This window comes from Acomys russatus, chromosome 31 (assembly GCF_903995435.1).
Source record: "Acomys russatus chromosome 31, mAcoRus1.1, whole genome shotgun sequence".
In the NCBI taxonomy this organism is placed as follows: Eukaryota; Metazoa; Chordata; class Mammalia; order Rodentia; family Muridae; genus Acomys; species Acomys russatus.
In genome coordinates this window covers 2327537-2347514 of record NC_067167.1, presented here as the reverse complement: position 1 = coordinate 2347514, position 19978 = coordinate 2327537, and the positions used below count along the sequence as shown (strand labels likewise).

General features: G+C 57.6%; 1 protein-coding gene across 1 annotated transcript in view; it reads right to left on the bottom strand.

The window, feature by feature from the left end:
- The window catches only part of Zfr2 (zinc finger RNA binding protein 2), a 31512-nt gene that overhangs the window by 9845 nt on the left and 1689 nt on the right, over nt 1–19978 (bottom strand). Inside the window, 11 exon segments of the mRNA XM_051172724.1 lie at nt 859–1033; nt 1467–1633; nt 2083–2215; nt 2543–2682; nt 3274–3393; nt 4082–4227; nt 4998–5184; nt 5526–5705; nt 8391–8686; nt 9150–9234; nt 13855–14130. Coding sequence (XP_051028681.1) covers nt 859–1033; nt 1467–1633; nt 2083–2215; nt 2543–2682; nt 3274–3393; nt 4082–4227; nt 4998–5184; nt 5526–5705; nt 8391–8686; nt 9150–9234; nt 13855–14130 — 1905 coding nt within the window.

The following is a 19978-nucleotide window of genomic DNA, read 5'->3' as shown; positions in this document are numbered from 1 at the left end:
AACACCAGGAGCCTCTATATGTAAAGAGCACATGTTGCTCAATAAGACAAGCCAACTTAATAGAAAAGCAACTGGTGATGAACAAAACACCAGACAGAAAAGGATGGAAAACAAATGGCCATTTTCGCATGTCTGTCACCCCCGTGGTCAGACGGAAGGACATTAAAACTGTCAAGTGCCACTTGGCACCTGTGAGTACAAAGTCCAGAAAGTGTGTGCCTGTGTGTGTGTGCATGTATGCACATATATGCATGTGCATATGTGTGTGTGTGAGCTCATGAATACAAATTTGTGTGCTCGTGTGTATGTGTGTGTGTGTGCGCGCGCGTGCATGTGTATGCACCCTCGTGTGTGAACACTGGTGCTGGGAATGGAGTCCAGAGCCCTGCACATCAGAGCCAACCCCGGGCCAGATCTTGCCATCCTCCTGTCTCAGTTCCAGGATGACAGGTGCACACGTGATTGATTCCTTTCTGTTGTGTGTGCTGGGGCCAGAGACTGAAGTCAGGTTTTCCACTTTTCTTTCTTTCTTTTCTTTTTCTTTTTTTTTTTTTTTTTTTTTTTTCTTTTGGTTTTTCAAGACATGGTTTCTCTGTGTAGCCTTGGCTGTCCTAGACTTACAACGATCCGCCTGCCTCTGCCTCCAGAGCACTGGGGTTAAAGGCGTGCGCCACCACACCCAGCCTCACCTTGCTTTTTTAAGCAGGGTCCACACAGGCACCTGACTCCTTGCTTGGCCAGGCTGCCCCAGGGAGCCTGCCTCCACCTCCCCAGGGCCGCGATTGCAGGCGTGCACCTCCACACCTGGCTTATGACTGGCTTTTTATATGGGATTTGAACTCAGATCCCAGTGCTTACTGACAGCTCTCGGGGCAGCTCCTGCCTGATCCTCTGCAGCAAGGAGTGGGTGGGCTTCTTGGAGCAGAGCAGGGTCAGCTGCACACTGTGGTCCCCACGCAGGACCAGGCCCTTGGCCAGGATGCCAACCCGCACCACGCCCTTGAGCATCCGTGGCGGCGGGGGCATCAGGGTGCTGTGGAGACAGCCAGGCAAGAACATGTCAGCGGGGAGGGACAGCGAGGGCCCCTAGGGGGTGCACTTCTGAGCTCCAGGGACCTGGCCTCTCTGCAGGGGACACCGATGGGAAAGGAAACACCCCGCCATCTCTGATATCCACCCTGCAGGCCACACAAGCAATCGCATCACTGGAGAGGCCAGACACCTACCTGTCTATGACCAATCCATCTGTCCATCTGCACCTATCTACCATCGATCTACGTATCTGTCTACCCACCTGCCAATCTGTCTGTTTACTCATCACCTCTATATCTGAAACAAGGGCTCACTTGTAGGCTAAGCTAGTTTCACACTCATAGCCATCCTCCTGTTTCAGGGAGTTACCAAGCCTGGGAGTATTTGAGACAGAGGGGGTGGGACAGAGCTTTGACCTTGTGGGTGGCACTGACCCATGCTGGCTGCTCTCCTCCGCCAGTGTGTCTGACACCAGTCTGAGGGCGCGCTCTGTGTGGGACACGGCCGTCTGGATGGCCTGCAGCTCCTCCTCAGTGGGGTAGATGGAGGCATGCTTACACATGACGTGCCGGTCGTCGCTGCTCTCTGGTCGGCGCCCTGACTGTGGAGAGAGCTGTTCTCGTCAAGGGTGAGCTGGGGGCAAGACAGCCAGCCCTGCAAGGACTGCAGAGTGTGTGGAACAGCCAGGCAAGCTGCCGGTGGGAGGTGGCTGTGGCCAGGGGCTGAGCAGCTCTCACAGGAAAACACATGAGGGGGTGGGTCGGGGGAGGGGGGCCTGGGGGGCGGGGCTCTGCATGGCCATTTCCAGGACAGAGGCTAAGAGCCACACAAGGGCATGTCCCCAAGCAAGAGGCCAGCCTTAGGTCCCTACTTGGAGGGACCCACAATGTGGGACAGACATGCATGTTACCTAAGGTTTGGCAGATGTGACATGCCATGCTGGACCTACGACACTGGGTGGTCTTCGGGGTCCTGTGCTCTCTGAGGAGCCCCCAAAGCCTGGTGGGGGCTGAGAAGGTGCTCCATGACATGCCAGCACCCGGCACCCACCTGGCGCCGGGAGCTAGCCATCCCTGGTCTGGCAGTAGGAGCTGGCAGGGCCCAGGCGGGTAACCCGAGTGGCTGTTCCTCAACCTGGGGCTGTGGGGGCTCCTCAGGCTGCCTTCTGTGCTCTTCTTGCTGCCTGTGAGGACCAGATGGGGACACCAGGCTGTGGTCACCAGAGGCCTGAGGCAGCCAGCAGACACACTCCAGCCCCAGGGTACAGGTCACCACAGAGAGGGTGTAAAGGGTGGCACTGCGACTCCAGAGGCCAGGGGACATGGGAAGCATTAGGGGTCAGGAGACACGGGGAGCATCAGGGGTCAGGGGACACTGGGAGCATCAGGGGTTAGGGGACAGGGGGCATTAAAGGGTGTGGTGGCCATCAGTGGTCATGGGACACAGGGAGGGTAGCAGGTGTCATATGTTCAGCCATTGTGGGGAGGCCAGGAAGGGATGCCATGGCCACCTCAGCTCGGCGCTCCAGTGTCGTGCCTCCTCCAGCTGCGCTTGTGCCAGCTGCCGCTGCCTCTGCACCCGCTTGGCCAGCACCCTCTGCATGGGGCCGCTGGGCCGGGCGGCCACCGGAAGTGTGGGGTCCACTTTCTTCTGCAAAGGCAAAGCCAGACAGATGGTGATGCTGGAGAGGACTGGTGGGTGGCCATCTCCTGGGCACAGAGGAGCCCCACAGCTGTTCTTACGGGCTCTCTCCAGGCCCCACACAGGGGCAGTGGCGGGAGGTGTCCGAGGGGACAGGAGGCAGCGTCGCGGTCCACAGGCTGGGGAATGTGCCACTCAGGCACTGGAACTGTTTTTTATTTGACTAAGTCTGCTATGCGGCTGCTTGTGGGACACTCAGAGTGTAGCTGGCCAAACACCAGGTGGGGTCATGAGTGCACTTCTCCAGGGACAGCCACCACTGGGCATGCTCTGTTTGTCCAAGTTCAGCCCACTTGTCTCACTGAGAAAGGGCAGCAGCTGAGCACAAAGCAAGGCTGGGGTTCTTGTGTGTCCCGGGCTTTGTAGGTCTGCAGAGTCTCCTGCAGGACCCGTGGTGGGGGCTGGGGGACTGGGGTGACCTCCAGTGAGGAACAAAGCCACGAATGTGTCTGTCTACCCACCTATGCCCGCACCGGTCCGTCTCCCCCTGCCCCACCCCCACTGGTCCTGGCTGGCCTCTGGTGCCCCTGCTGGACAAACCCTGTACTGCAGCCGGTGCCGGCGTCCAGTCAGGTGCATGTCTCTGGCGTTGCGGTCATTGAAGCTACATTCGCAGAGCTTGCATCGGAAGCGGATCACCTTGCCCTCATCGCTGCGCACCTGGGACAGAACACATCTCAGCCTCCCACTGCCCTGAAGGACGCTGGGTACCAAGACATCAGGACACTGAGCCTCCTCGAGGGGCTGGCAGGGTGGCGTCATGCCAGAGAAGTGGCTTCCCTCATCCTCCCAACCCCGCCCCTGGGTGCAGGAGCCCGTATTCCATGATGCCTTGCCCGCTACCAGGTACTTTCTTTGGTCCCCATGACTTCTGTCAATGCCCTCAATCAGCAGGCCACCACAGCTGGCTCCAGCTGGTGAGCACTGCGCTGGACAGGAGACTTGCCATCGGTAGCCCTGCACACACCCACATGAGTGACACGCTGGCATTGCTGGGGCTGGAGCCATGGAGCCAGCTGTGAACGGAGAAGCCTGTGCGGCGTCTCCCCACCCTGGGTGTCTGTGTGGTGGCCGGAGGCTGGCCAAGGTGTGACGCCATCTAAGATGAGCGTGGCTTGGCCTCTGGTGTCCCCGTCTCTGTGGGTCTCTCATGCCATGTGGTGCTGGAAGGGAGTGTCCTGGTGCCCTGCCTGACTTTCCCTGGCCCCTGGTCCCACTCGTTGCGTGGAAGGTGGACATGGGAACAGGCTGGTTTGGCAGCTCGGTTCTCAGAACCACCATGGGCCAAATCTGAACAGACCCTGGGAGCTCTGCCACAAAGATTCAGAGTCCCAGAGGTCTCGCTTACCTCCTCCACGTACTCTGTGCCCACTGGCTGGATGTCCCCATAGCTCCCCGAAGCTTCCCCAGGGCCTCCCCTGGTGGCCTCCACCTTAGGGTGTGATGGTCGCCTGTCTCTGGGTCGGCTGTGTGCTGTCTGCAGCTCAGGTGGCCCTGCCAGAAACCAGGGTCAGATGCAAACTGAGGCTCCCCTACCCCTTTCCCACAATGCCATGGGGTCTGAGCCAGAGAGGCAGCCAGCCCCTCCCTCCTGCGGAAGCCATCATGGGTAATATGGGGTCCAGCAGCCACAGAAGGGCAGGCCGTGATATCACAGGCCAAGGACAGCAAGCCGCTGGGCAAGTGACCTCCGACTGTCTGGTGATGACAAGTCACCTACAGAGAGTTCCAGAGGACAGTGACCTTCCATTTAAAATAATTTCTCACAGATCTGGTGGCATACGTTGGGATCCTGCACTCAGAAGGATGAGGCAGGAGGATCATCAGTCCTAGGTCACCATGAGCTACACACTGCGATCCTATCTCAAAAACCAAGAGCTGGCAGGGCGTGGCAGCGCACACCTTTATTCCCAACACTCAGGAGGCAGGTCCAGGACAGCCAGGGCTACACAGAAGAACCCTGTCTAAAGAAAAAAACCAAAACCAAAAACCACTCCAAACCAAACAACCCCTGTTCCTAAAGATCCAAAAGCATTGGTGTGTGGCTCATCCCCAGTGAGGGTTAGTGGGTGTGGTCAGGGTGGAGGCCTGCCTAGAATCCCTCAGTGAGGGGATGCTGGGAGTGTGGTCAGGGTGGAGCCCCACCTAGAAACCCCTAGCGAGGGGCTGGGGGCGTGGTCAGGGTGGAGCCCCACCTACAATCCCCCAGTGAGGGGCTCCATACAGTCATCTGCTCACATGTACAGAACTGTAGAGACCTGTACCCTTGCGTGAGGCTACTGATCCCTTGGCTGGAGCTGGCCGGCCTGGGTTGTGTGGACTGTGATGGGCATGGGCTTCATGCTTGACTGAGGACTCGAAGGTGCTGTCCGAAGCCCGAGTGTGGGTGACACGCTGCGGTGTGGGCTCCGAGGGAACGGGCTTCCCTAGCCTGGTGTGTAACTTGAAAACCTGCAATGGAGCCCCCAGTACCCCCCAAGCCTTCAGTTAGGACTGGCTGCGGGAGGAAAAGTCCTGGAGGGACCTCCAGTCTGTGGTCCCATCTCTCAGATTTGGCAGCTTTCCCTTTCCAACGCCCACACCAGCATCCTCTGTACAGCAGCCATCTCCATCTCTCTGACTCTCCAAGCTGCACACTGAGGTCCCTGCCACACGCACCCCACGCATGCACACACACTCCTGGCTGCAGCCACACTCCTGCCACAGTGTCATCACCTAAGGTCTCCACCTCCTGTGGTGGCCTCCCACCTCTACCCCCCCCCCCACCCCCGGGCTGCTCAGGATGCTCATACCTTCTGATGCCTGGCTCCCCTCAGGTGGGCGGCATAGGCATCCGCACCGGTGCAGGACACAGCGCACAGGCCACAGTGAAGGCTGGAGGCTCCTCTAGGACCCCCACTGGGCTGCGTGCCTGTCCTCTGAGCCGCCTGCTTCTTCCGGTGCTTCTGCCCTTCCAGGTGGTCCCGATAGGTCTGGAACAAAGATGGGGCGGCCTGAGTGGGTGGGTGGCCCCCTGCAGAACCCGCGCCGTCACTGACTGCCGGCTGCAGCTGCCTGGTAGGCGCTGAGGGACACAGGTTCCCTGGCTGCCCCCACCCACCGCTTGCTCCTGAGATGGGTGAAGTCCTAAATTAGAAGACTCAGCGCTTAGCTGGGCGGTGGTGGCGCACGCCTGTAATCCAAGCTCTCGGGAGGCAGAGGCAGGAGGATCGCTGTGAGTTCAAGGTCTACAAAGTGAGTCTAGGACAGCCAAGGCTACACAGGGAAACCCTGTCTGGAAAAAGCAGGGGGGGAAGGGGTTGACTCAGGGCACAGACGTCTCTGTTCATATGCAAAAATAAACTCCTACTAGGTTTCTCAAGGGTCCTGTGTCTTGTCTGCAAGCATGGGGTGGGGTGGGGTGGGGTGGGGTGGGGTGATGGGGAGCTGCTACCAAACCAAACCTGGCTTTTGCAGGCTGGGGATGACATTCAGGGGACAAAGGCCTGAGTTCTGTCCCCAGGACCTCAGAAGCCAGCGACGTGGCTCCTGCTTGTACTCTAAGGACTTGGGAGATGGAGGCAGGAGCATCAGGAGTTCAAGGTCATCCTCCGCTACATAGTGAGGTCAAGGTCAGCCTGGGTTACATGAGACCCTTTTTAAAAAAAAATTATTTATTAAATATACAGTGTTTTGCCTGCATGTATTTCTGCATGAGGGCACCAGATCTCATTATAGATGGTTGTGAGCCACCATGTGGTTGCTGGGTATCAAACTCAGGACCTTTGGAAGAGCAGGCAGTGCTCTTAACCTCTGAGCCATCTCTCCAGCCCAAGACCCTTCTTTTTTTTTTTTTTTTTTTTTGGTTTTTTCGAGACAGGGTCTCTCTGTGTAGCCTTGGCTGTCCTGGACTCACTTTGTAGACCAGACTGGCCTCGAACTCACAGCGATCCGCCTGCCTCTGCCTCCTGAGTGCTGGGATTAAAGGCATGCGCCACCACGCCTGGCCCAAGACCCTTCTTAAAACAAAAAACCAGGTGGTGGCACATTCCTTTAATCCCAGCACTTGGGAGGCAGAGCCAAGTGGATCACTATGAGTTCGAGGCCAGCCTGGTCTACAGAGTGAGCCCAGGACAGCCAGGGCTACACAGAGAAACTCTGTCTCAAAAAACCAAATCAAAATACAAAACAAAAACCAACCAAACAAACAAAAAACCCCAAAACCAAACAAACAAAAAACCCAGGGGCCGGAAAGATGGCTCAGTGGTTAAGAGCAAAGTTTGAGGGGATCCACTGCCCTCTTCTGGCATCTATGGGCAAGACTCACACAAGGAACACAGACTGACATGTAGGCAAAACACGCACATAGAGAAACTAAATAAAAATAACTTTAAAAAAAGACAGTAAACAAAGAAAACCCCTTTCGGGGCTGCTGAGAATGTGGCACACTTGCACACAGCTCCAGACCTTTGATTTCACGGAGTGCTTACACACTCGGGGCTCTGGAGACGAGAAATCTGGGCCACATCTGGCCTCGGCATTCACAGGGTCCGACCACTCGACCCATGTGTGAAAAAAAGACTCAGTTCTTAAAATTAGGCAGCCACGGCCCACACATAGTGGGAGGAGCGGAGACGGCCCGAAACAGGCCTGCACCACTGCTTGATTCAGGCAGTTAAAAATGAAGGGGTGCTGAGGCAGGGGGATTGAGTGCTCAAGGTCAGCTTTAATTCAGAGAGACCTCAGCGCGTGCTCTCTCTCTCTCTCTCTCTCTCTCTCTCTGGTTTTTTGAGGCAGGGTTTCTCTGTGTATCCTCGACTCATGTAGACCAGGTTGACCTTGAACTCACAGCAATCCACCTGCCTCTGCCTCCCGAGTGCTGGGGTTAAAGGTGTGTGCCAGTCTTTCTCTCTTTTGACATCAAATCATTGTGGGCCATGTGTGTGTGCATTGTGTGATGGATGTATTGTGATTGGTGTATGTGTGTGCCTATGTGTGTGTGTTGTGCGACGGATGGGTATGTGTGCATGCATTGTGCATGTGTGTGCACATGTGATGGATGTGTGTGTATGTGTGTGCATGCATGTGTGTATGGTGTGATGGATGTGTGAGGTACGTGTGCATGCATTATCCATGTGTATGCATGTGATTGGATATGCGTGCATGTGTGCATGCATGTGTTGTGTAATGTATGTGTAATGTGTGTGTGTGCATGTGTGCATGCGTGTGTTGTGTGATGTGTAATGTGTGTGTGTGTGTGCATGCATGTGTACAAGTGCGTGTGTTGTCCATGCAGACTCTGACATCAAGGATCTCTGGAAACGAGCCTATGATTCTGACGTGTTATTTCTCAAGGCTTTCTTTTCCACACTGTTGTTTGTAAAATTAAATTTACTCCAATTTTCCCGCGTGGGGTATGCTGCCTGTGTCTGTGCCCCCCGTGCCCGAGGTGGCCAGCAGAGGGCGCAGATCCTCGTGAACTGTGGTTACAGGAAAAGGACCCGCCACGTGGCCCTGGGAACCAAACCCGGGTCCTGCAGATGACTATGACAGGGGCCTCACACTCAAAACTGAGGATGGCCTGAATTCCTGACGGCCCTGCCCCCGCCGCAGTGCTCCGCAGCGCCTGCCCGCCACACCCGCCACTCCGGCTTCTGACGGACGGTGTCAGTCCTGACCTGCGGCCCCGCGCAGCTGACCCTGCAGACCTCGCAGTAGTGCATGGATGGCGGCCTTGGGGCCGCCTTGGGCTTCGGGGTGCTGTCCAGGACGGGCAGCGCGTCGCTGGTGAAGCTGGGGTCCCAGGGCCCGAGGCCTGGGCCGCCCCACGCGTCTGAGCCCACGGGAGCCGGCGGCGGGGACGGCGCCTGCAGCCTCGGCGAGGCTCGCTGGGAAGAAGAGGGCGGCGCCTTCTGCGGGAGACGCTGCTGCCCAGGCGACACCCAGTCCGAGTCCGGGGTGCGGGAGCTTGGGCCTAGGAGGGCGACAGATGGGGGGCACAGCTGTGTTACCCACGCCCCAGGGAGGAGCGGCCCATCGGGGCCAGGGTGGGCTATGGTCGGGCCAGCAGCTCATGGGGCCTGATCTCAGGGAAATTTTCAACCTGGGACTAGATAGAGCTGGCAAGATGGCTCAGCTGATAAAGGTGCTTGCGCCTGGAGGCCCGAGCTCCACCCCAGGACCCACAGGACCCACAGGACCCACAGGACCCACCCGCCTCCTGAACGCTGTCCTCTTGCCATCTGAATGCACCCAGATGCACACAGGAAATAGTAAATGTTAAAGAAACAAAAGGAAAAGACCTGAGTCCAGCCAGGCGCCAGCTCCCTCGTCCCACACACAGGCGTGTCCTGGCTGACTCAGATGTGGTCCCTTGTGATGTCCACGCATCCCTCCCACCATCCTGCCCAGTCCCTCAGAGAATCTCCGCATCCCACCTGGTCGGCAGAGCGACCCGGCTGGCCGCTTCTGTGTGTCCCCACGGCTCCTGGTCACCTTCTCTCGGCAGCTGTGACCATGCTCCTGGAGGGAACCAAAGGACAGAGAGAGAAGCAGCTGAGGGAGGTGGGTGGGACACGGGGGTCTGTGGGGTGGGACACGTGGGTCTGAGGAGTGAGATACGGAGGGCTGTGGGGTGGGACATGGGGGCCTGTGGGGTGGGACACAGGGGTCTGTGGGGTGGGACATGGGGGCCTGTGGGGTGGGACACGGGGGTCTGTGGGGTGGGACACGGGGGGACTGTGGGGTGGGACACGGAGGGCTGTGGGGTGGGACACAGTGGCATGTGGGGTGGGACATGAAGGGCTGTGGGGTGGGACACGGGGGGCTGTGGAGTGGGACACGGGGGTCTGTGGGGTGGGACACAGGGGTCTGTGGGGTGGGACACAGAGGGCTGTGGGGTGGGACACGGGTGTCTGAGGGGTGGGACACGGGGTCTGAGGGGTGGGACATGGAGGGCTGTGGAGTGGGACACGGGATCTGTGGGGTGGGACACGGGGGTCTGTGGGGTGGGACACGGGGGTCTGTGGAGTAGGACACGGGGGTCTGTGGGGTGGGACACGGGGGGCTGCGGGGTGGGACACGGGGGTCTGAGGGGTGGGACACCGAGGGCTGTGTGGTGGGACACGGAGGGCTGTGGGGTGAGACACGGGTGTCTGAGGGGTGGGGCACGGGGGCCTAAGGGGTGGGACAAGGGGCCTGTGGAGTGGAAAACAAGGTGAGGGCTGGGACATGGAGGGCTGAGGGGTGGGACACGGGGCCTGAGGGGTGGAACATGGAGGGTTGTGCAGTAGGAAACGGGGCTTGTGGGGTGGGACAGGGGATCGGTGGAGTGGAACACAGAGGGCTGTGGGGTGGAGCACGGGGGCCTGAGCAGTGGGACACAAGGGGCTGAGGGGTGGGACACGGGGTCTTAGGGGTGGAACAAGGGGCCCAGTAGGGTGGAACATGGAGGATTGTGTGGTGGGACACGGACGGCTGTGGGGTGGGACACGAGGGTCTGAGGCGTGGGACATGGGGGCCTGTGGGGTGAGACACAGGAATCTGAGGAGTGGTACAGAGCCTGTGGGGTGGGACACGGGGACCTGTGGGGTGAGACACCGAAGGGACAGTGAGGTGGGACACTGAAAGGACAGTGAGGTGAACACTGAAGGGACAGTGGGGTGGGACACTGAAGGGACAGTGAGATGGACACTGAAGGGACAGTGAGGTGGGACACTGAATGGACAGTGAGGTGGGACCCTGAAGGGACAGTGAGGTGGACACTGAAGGGACAGTGAGGTGGATTGAAGGGACAGTGAGGTGGGACACTAAAGGACAGTGAGGTGGACACTGAAGGGACAGTGGGGTGCGACACTGAAGGGACAGTGAGGTGGACACTGAAGGACAGTGAGGTGGACACTGAAGGACAGTGAGGTGGACACTGAAGGGACAGTGAGGTGGACACTGAAGGGACAGTGGGGTGGACACTGAAGGACAGTGAGGTGGGACCCTGAAGGGACAGTGAGGTGGACACTGAAGGGACAGTGAGATGGACACTGAAGAGACAGTGAGGTGGAGACTGAAGGGACAGTGGGGTGGGACCCTGAAGGGACAGTGAGGTGGACACTGAAGGGACAGTGAGGTAGGACACTGAAGGACAGTGAGGTGGGACCCTGAAGGGACAGTGAGGTGGACACTGAAGGGACAGTGAGGTGGATACTGAAGAGACAGTGAGGTGGGACACTGAAGGACAGTGAGGTGGAGACTGAAGGGACAGTGGGGTGGGACCCTGAAGGGACAGTGAGGTGGACACTGAAGGGACAGTGAGGTGGACACTGAAGGACAGTGAGGTGGACACTGAAGGGACAGTGAGGTGGACACTGAAGGGACAGTGAGGTGGGACACTGAACGGACAGTGAGGTAGGATACTGAAGGACAGTGAGGTGGACACTGAAGGGACAGTGAGGTGGACACTGAAGGGACAGTGGGATGGACACTGAAGGACAGTGAGGTGGACACTGAAGGGACAGTGAGGTGGACACTGAAGGGACAGTGGGATGGACACTGAAGGGACAGTGAGGTAGGACACTGAACGGACAGTGAGGTAGGACACTGAAGGACAGTGAGGTGGACACTGAAGGGACAGTGGGGTGGGACACTGAAGGGACAGTGAGGTGGACACTGAAGGGACAGGAGGTAGGACACTGAAGGACAGTGAGGTGGACACTGAAGGGACAGTGGGGTGGGACGCTGAAGGACAGTGAGGTGGACACTGAAGGGACAGTGAGGTGGGACACTGAAGGACAGTGAAGTGGGACACTGAGATGCAGTGGGGTGGGACACTGGGGGGCAGTGCACAGCCATCAGCTCTATGCGCTGGACTTTGCTCATCCAAAGCTGTTTGTCGTTTAGTTTGATATCATTTTCGAGACAGGGTTTCTCTGTGTAGCGCCCTGCCTATCCTGGACTCACTCTGTAGACCAGGCTGGCCTCGAACTCAGAGATCTGCCTGCCTCTGCCTCTGGAGTGCTGGGATTAAAGCCAAGCGCCACCACGCTGGCTTCTTACATCACGTTTTGATGAGGAAGGCTCTCATACGCCAGGCTGACTTCAAACTCCCCACACAGTCAAGGATGACCTGAACTCCTGACTCCTTTACCTCTGGGGTGCTTGGAGGACAGGGCCTGCCCCGGGTCCGGGTTATGTGGTGCTGGAGAGAGAACTCACAGCTTTGTGGGGTGGGGGAACACACTACCCACTGAGCCGCACTGACAGCCATTTACAAAATTCATTCATTTATTTATTTTAAGGCCGTCCATTTGTGAGCCTGGGGTGCACTGCCACAGCACACAGGTGGATGTCAGAGGCGGTGAGTGCATTCAGACCTCTCCACCTCCACCCACATGGATCTCTGGGATCAGAGCAGGTCATCAAAGTAAGCAGCCAACGCCTCACCTCCGGGCCACCAGCCAGTCCCATCCATCCACCCATGTACTTATTTTTGTTTTTGAGACAGGGTTGCTCTGTGTAGCCCTGACTATCCTGGACTTGCTTTGTAGACCAGGCTGGCCTCGAACTCACAGAGATCCGCCTGCCTGTGCTTCCTGTGTGCTGGGATTACCCGGCTCAGTGAGTTATTGATCTGAGCACAGTGCAGTGAGCTGTCCTTTGTCTCTGTGTGGCTGTGTGTAGACGTACAGGTGCAGGGGTGGAGAGCCATCTTTGTGTGGCTGTGTGTGGACGTGCAGGTGCAGGGGTGGAGAGCCACCTCGGCTCTAGTTCTTTGCTGAGACAGGGTTTCATGAATCTGGCGCTCACGAGGTGGTCTGCCTGGCAATCCTCCCGTCTGCACCATGCCGAGCTCTTTGTGTTGCTGGGGATTCGAACTCATGTACCCGTGCTTGCATGCGTACTGCACCAGACTCAAGTTTTTAATCTTCTGTTTCCCTAGTTTTGCTTTGTTGAGGCAGTATCATCCCACCCAGGATTGCTCCAACTCCCTACACAGATGGCAGGCCTGTGCCACCATGGTGGATCTGACTGTTTTAGGGACACAGCAGTGAAAGAAGCTAGAAGCAGGAGAAAAGGAAAAGGAGCCCCGTGAGCGTGGAGTCAGACCCCCCCCCCCCAGGACCGCGAGCCCACCTCAGGCACTGCAATCCCCGCCACGGGACCGCAGGCTCACCCCAGGCTCTGTCACCGGCCCCGCCCCCCGCCATGGGACCGCGGGCCCACCCCAGGCACTGCAATCCCCACCACGGGACCGCGAGCCCACCTCAGGCACTGCAATCCCCCCCACAGGACCGCGAGCCCACCTCAGGCACTGCAATCCCCGCCACGGGACCGCAGGGCCACCCCAGGCACTGCCGCCCCCCACTCCCGCCATGGGACCACGGGTCCACCCCAGGCACTGCAGACACAGCCATCCACGAGGACCCATCCGCTCTGCTGCGATAGTGACACAGACACTAAAAAGCCTCCAGGATGGCCAAGGAAGCCAGAGCTGCGCTTGGTGTGCCAGCCTTCCTCCTGAGCCCCACGACAGCATTCCTGCTTATGACCCCCCCTCCGATAAAACCCCCACTCTGCTTCATGACCACGCGGCCCCCACAATCTTCTCAGTGTAGAAGCCACGGGTCCCAGTTTGGCCTGATTCTTGGCACCCCAAAGTGTTGGTTATGTGAGTTGGGGACGAGAGGTGGGTGGCAGGAGAGGTGGGGGAGGATTCCCAGAAGCCACTGCCAGGCTGGGGCCACAGCTCTGTACATCTCGGTGTCCCCTAAGACCCCTCTGGGATCCTTGGGAGGTGTCAGCATAGTACCTCACGTCTCGCCAGAGCATGTCCCGTCCCTAGGATTGCAACTATGGCACAGCTGATGCCATGGACACGTCTCCGCGAAACATTACCGCATTTCCCTGTGGTGTGAGGGGTCTAGGGGAAGACTCAGTGGTTAGAGCACCCAGAGGATCCCAGTTGGAGTACCAGCACCTACATGGTGGCTCAGGACTGTCCGCACTCCGGCTCAGCTTCAGGGCATATGGCGCCCTCTCCTGGCCTCCACAAGCACTGCACACACGTGCACAGACACACATGCAGGCACCACACTCATACACGTAAGCAAATCACACAAGATCTTGTTGCATGAGGTGGAGCTGCGGTACCTGGTGGTTGGACGCAGTGGTAGCCACAGGGACAGGACCCTGGGGCCGGCTGTTAGACGTGGGGCCCTGGCTGGCATGGGACTGGGAGCAGCTGTACCCCACAGGGATTCCTCCTCCAGGTGCAGGCGGCTGGGTGGCGGGGGCCAGGGCCAGGCTGGCGGTGCTCTCCATTGTAGGGGTGGACTGCAAGGTGTAGCTGGCCCCAGAGGCTGGGAGGAGGAAAGCCGAGGACGGCTGGGTGCTAGAGCCACCAAAACACAAAAGAGAGTGGGTTAGCTGCGTCTCCACAGTGTGTCCACGAGGCCCGAGAGGTCAGAGGTTACCACCACAGCTCAAAAACTGGTGGAAGCTGCCAGAGGGTGGCAGGTGCCACCTAGAAGGCGGGGTTGTGATCTTGGGGACAGGGAGTGACATCTGCTTTTCCTAGGTAGTTTTCTGTCAACTCCACACAGGCTAAAGTCATCAGAGGGGAGGGAACCTCAACCTAGAAAACGCCTCCATAAGACTGGGCTTCATGGTGGCGCATGCCTTAAATCCCAGCACAGGAGGCAGAGGCAGGAGGATCTCTGTAAGTTCGAGGCCAGCCTGGTCTCCAGAGTGAGTCCAGGACAGCCAGAGAGGAGCTGGAAGGATGGCTCAGTGGTTAAGAGCACTGCCTGTTCTTCCAAAAGGACCTAGGTTCAATTTCCAGTACCCACATGGCAGCTCACAACTGTCTGTAACCCCAAGATCTGACACCCTCACACCAACACACATAAATTAAATAAAAATGGGGAGAGAGAGAGAGAGAGAGAGAGAGAGAGAGAGAGAGAGAGAGATTGAATGTGCTGCAGGCAAGCTCGCAGGACATTTCTTAATTAGCATTTGATGGGAGGGCCCAGTCCACTGTGGGTGGTGCCATTTCTGGGCTGGTGGTCCTGTGTTCTCTAAGAAAGGAGGCTGAGCAAGCTTTGGGGTGCAAGCCAGTGAGCAGCACCCACCATGGCCTCTGCATCAGCTCCTGCCTCCAGGCTCCTGACTGCTTTCGATGAGGGACGGTGCTGCGAAACCATAAGCTGAAACAAACACTTTCCTTCCCGACTTCTTTTTTTTTGTTTTGTTTTGTTTTTTTTTTGTTTTTTGAGACAGGGTTTCTCTGTGTAGCCTTGGCCATCTTGGACTCACTTTGTAGACCAGGCTGGCCTCGAACTCACAGCGATCCGCCTGCCTCTGCCTCCCGAGTGCTGGGATTAAAGGCGTGCGCCACCACGCCCGGCTCCTTCCCGACTTCTTTCAGCCGTGGGGTCTTACCACGGTTTAACACCCCCAACTAAGAGAGAAATTGGTGCCGGTTGTTGGGGGTTTGCTGAGACATTCCTGGCCATATTCTGGGGCAGCCTGGGGAGCTGTCGAGCGCACTAGGGGGACGGTCTCCTACATGGTGCTGATGGAGGCCTGGCTTATTAAGTTCAGAGGGAAGTAAAGACCCTACAGGGGCCATCTGGAATTTTGAGCTAAGAATCTGTAGTTCTGGTTGGCCGAAGCTTAAGAATCACCTGTAATTAAGCAGAGGCCACGGCCACTGGGGTGAGACCTTCCGGGAAGTGTTTCCTGAGAGTCAGTACACAGAAAACTGTTTTCCAGAGGCAGCCAAGGTCGTATCCCGCGCTAACATGTGAACGTGGTAGTGTGAGTGCCACCCAGGCGATACTGGGTTTTGAAGGCGTGAAGAGGTCACAGAGAGCAGCTGAGGTTTAGCACGGTGAGAGGCCAATGGTGAAGGTGCAGCCCCAGTGGCAGTTGAAAGCCCAGGACTGAAAGGGTTGCGCAGAGAATTTGCCGTTTGGCACCATGAAGCGAACCTAGGACAGGCTATTGGTGAGGGACCCCAGCCTTGTGGAGATGCCAGGCCGGCGGGGTGACCACCAAGACAGCAGCAGCAGAGGAGTGGAGCCCCCTGCAGGAGCCCAGAAGACAGGCTGTGTGTGCTGCAGTGGGCGGAGCTGGGGGAGTGACCCAAGGCCCTGGGGGGAGCCCAGAGGATTGTGAGTGAGTCCCAAGTAATTGGATCCTATTTACTCTGTTGGAATTGATTTTGCCTTGTTCCAATTGTGACTTGGTTCTTTCTGCCTGGAATATAGAAGTATTTTTAAAAATTTTTTATTTTACAAGAGCCCACAGTTGAGAGACTATGGGTTTTTAAAAGAGATATTGGAGGGTTTTTGTTTGTTTGCTTTGGTTTGATTTTTTGAGACTGGGTTTCTCTGTGGAGCCCTGGCTATCCTGGACTCACTTTTGTAGACCAGGCCGGCATTGAACTCACAGAGATCCTCCTGCTCTGCCTCCGGAGTGCTGGGATTACAGGCATGCGCCAAAACATCCAGCTGAGACACTGGAGTTTTGAAAAGGGGACTGGATTTTTAAAAAATATTTTTTAAAATTTATGTGCATTGGTGTAAGGGTGTCAGATCTTGGAGTTACAGACAGTTGTGAGCTTCCATATGGGTGCTGGGAATTGAACCTGGGTCCTTCTGAAGAGCAGGCAGTGCTCTTAACCACTGAGCCATCTCTCCAGCCCCCGGAGATTGGATTTTATTTTATACATTTAAGAAGATTTTATATTTTTATGTTATGTGTATAGTTTCTTTGCCTGCAAGTCTGGCTGTATACCACATGTGTGCCTGGTGCTTGCAAAGGTCAGAAGGGGGCATCGGGTCTCCTGAACTGGAGTGACAGGTGGTTGTGAGGCACTACGTGGGTGCTGGAAACCAAACCCTGGTCCTCTACAACGGTAGCCAGTGCTCTAACCATTGGGCCATCTCTCTAGCCCCAAAGAGAGTGAATTTTAAACTGACTTGTAAATAAGCTTGCAGTATATCTTATATTGCGATATTTATTGGTAAGAGATCTCGGGTATGAGCAGAACAGGAGAAGTTAATGCTCAACACTGTCACACTGGTCTGTCAGTCTGACAAGAGGTCAACTCTGCTGGGCAGTTTTACATCAACTTACACAAGTTAAAGTTATCTGAGAGGAGGGAACCCAAATGAAAATAAAAATGCCTACATAAGATTGGGCTGTAGGCTAGCCTGGTCTTCATGAGTGATTGATGTGGGAAGGCCCAGCCTACTGTGGGTGGTGCCATTCCTGGTTTGTGGCCTCGGGTGCTGTAAGAAAGCAGTCTGGGCCTGGCGTGGTGGCGCACGCCTTTAATCCCGGCACTCAGGAGGCAGAGGCAGGCGGATCTCTGTGAGTTCGAGGCCAGCCTGGTCTACAAAGAGAGCCCAGGACAGCCAAGGCTTCACAGAGAAACCCTGTCTTGTAAAACCAAAAATAAATAAAATAAATAAATAAATAAAAAGCAGTCTGGGCAAGCCATGGGGAGCAAGCCAGAAAGCAGCACCCTCCATGACCTCTGCATCAGCTCCTGCCTCCAGACTCCTGCGCTCCTGTCCTGACTCCGGTGATGTGTAAGTCTAAGCTGGATAAACCCTTCTCTCTCCAACTTGCTGTTGATGCCGGGTTCTCTCTTCTCTTTAAAACCTGTTTGTAAATTTGTGCGTATGTTGCAACAGACGAGGACAGCGAGCTGGAGTCCGTTCATCTTTGAGCCTGACTCCTAGGGCTTGAACTCAGGTCACCAGGTTTAATAGGAAGCGATTTTCCAGTGAGCTCTCGGCTCTTGGCCGCAATGTATCTCCTCTGCAACAGGGACCCTAATCCAGAGCCCTGACGAGGAGGATGCGCCCCGAGCTGGCAGCGCCCCAGCTCCTCACACTTCTCCACGGTCCTTTCTCCTCCTGATCGATTCATTTGTCCATTTATTTAGAGACAAGTCTCCCTAAGTCACCCAGCCTGGCCTCATACTCACTATAGCTCAGGCTAGCCTTGAACTCCAGACACCCCCCCCTCGACCCCCACTCTGCCCAGTCTCTGTCCTTCAGAGCTTGCGCTGGAGGCCTGGCCACCTGCCTGTACCTTTAACTGGCTTCCAAAAACCGGAGCCTCACTTCACCATGCCTGGCTAGGTCCCCCACCCATTAGACACCAGAATCCCAGACCCCCATACCTGTCTAGAGGGTCCCCCCATCCATCAGGGGATAGAACCCCCAATGCATACCCGCCTGGAGAGTCCCCCATCCATTAGACATCAGAAACCCCAACTCCATCCATCAGGGGCCAGAACACCCCACCCTACTACCGCTTGGAAGGTTCCCCAAGGTCTCAGGTCCTCTCTGAGGTCAGTCCCCTCCCCCAGCTCTGTCCTCCATCCTAGGTCCCCGCCTTCCCCGAGCCGGGTCCGTCCATCCCAGGCTGGCCCTGTCCCCACGGGGTCCCCGCCCCGCCCTCTCGCGGACCCCAGGGATCGTCGCCCCGCCCCGGGCCCGCCCCACTCCCCGTGACTCAAGACCGCATCCCGCAGGGTTGGGGCACCCCGCCGCCCGCGAGGCTCGTTACCTGGACAACGGGCCCGCGCCCTACGCGAGGCCAGAAGAGCTGCTAGCCGCCATGTCCGCATCCTCCGCTAGCCCACGGGAGTGACGTCACGGCCCTGTCCCTGACGCACCGCCCTGTGCTCGACCAAGCCCCGCCCCCACCTCTGCGAGAGCCTCGCATTGGTCCCGCCCATGGACCAAGCTCCGCCCCTGCGAGGCCCCGCCTGGCCCCGCCCACCGACCAAGCCCCGCCCCCTGTTCAGGAGAGCTGACCCAGGTGGCCAGACACACAGGACACACCCCACTCACCCCCATGCTCTGCGTGGGGGTCCCGGCAGATCAGGGATCGAACTCGAGTTGTCCAGCTCGGCCTCAAGCGCCCTCACCTGCTGACCTGTGTTGCCAGCCTTCTTGTCCCTTCTGAGAAGCGAGGTGGAGGGCTGCCTGATTCTGGGACAGAGAGCTTGGGACCGACCTCAAGGCTGAGAGGGCGCGAGCCTGGTGCCCTTAATTTCTGCTGCCGGAAGTCCTCCAACCACTTCACACACACACACACACACGCACACACACACAGACGTGCGCGCGCATGTTCACGGGCTTGTTCGAGAAGGGTGCATACTGATTCATCAGCACTAAAGGAAACACAAACTGGAGTAAGACTCAGCCCAGAAAAAGGGAGTAAACGCAGACACCTACGCCACCGGGGAAGGATGGCCCTTGAGGCTGACCGAAAGGACACTCAGGGTAGGATCTCACCCCCAGACCGGCAGACACAGGAGGTGGGATGCAGGAAGCAGAAGCGGTGGGGATGGATGGCGGGGGAGGGGAACGGTAGGGACAGCCACGGGGACGCGTGAGTGAGCCTCCCGCGCGGTGCGACGGCAGCCAGTGTGGGCATCCAGGACAGGAGGCGACGGCCTCTGCGATGACCCACACTCACAGCGGATTACATGGAGGTCGGGGATCCGAGAGCAAAGGCCGGGTGGCAAGAAGGAGCAGGAAGAACGTCGCGGGAGGGCCGCTCACCTCTAAATTGGTGGGCGGAGTTCTTCAACCCCAAACGTTTATTCTGTCACAGTTTTGGGGACCAAAGCCTGGCCGGGATGGACAGTGGGAAGATCCTTCTCTGCGCGCTTTACCTTCTGGAAACTTCTGGGAACAAGAGGCTACATCAACCTCTAGCTTAGTCTCTGTCATTGGGGATTCTAGGCGGGGCTCCACCGTGACCACCCCCCGGCCCCTCACTGGGGGATTCTAGGCGGGGCTCCACCATGACCATGCCCCCAGCCCCTCACTGGGGGATTCTGGGCGGGGCTCCACCCCTGACCACGCCCCCAGCCCCTCACTGGGGGATTCTAGGCGGGGCTTCTCCCTGACCACGCCCCCAGCCCCTCACTGGGGGATTCTAGGCGGGGTCCCACCGTGACCACGCCCTCATCCCTCTTCTGCTTTTTAAATTTTTGTGGGTGTCTGTGCACATGTGTGTTAATGCACGTGTGGAGAACAGTGTCTTCCTCAGTGGTTCTCCCCTGTTCTGTTGGCCCCAGGCTCCTCCTGCGCCTGATCCAGCTGGAACCGCAGGAGCATAGAACCCCACTGGATTCTGGGGACCCCTCCCGACGTCCACACGCCTACCCGCCTGGCCGGCCCCAGGAGCCCCGCCTCTCCCTTCTGCAGTGAGGTCTCGCCAACCTGCCGAGGCTGACCCT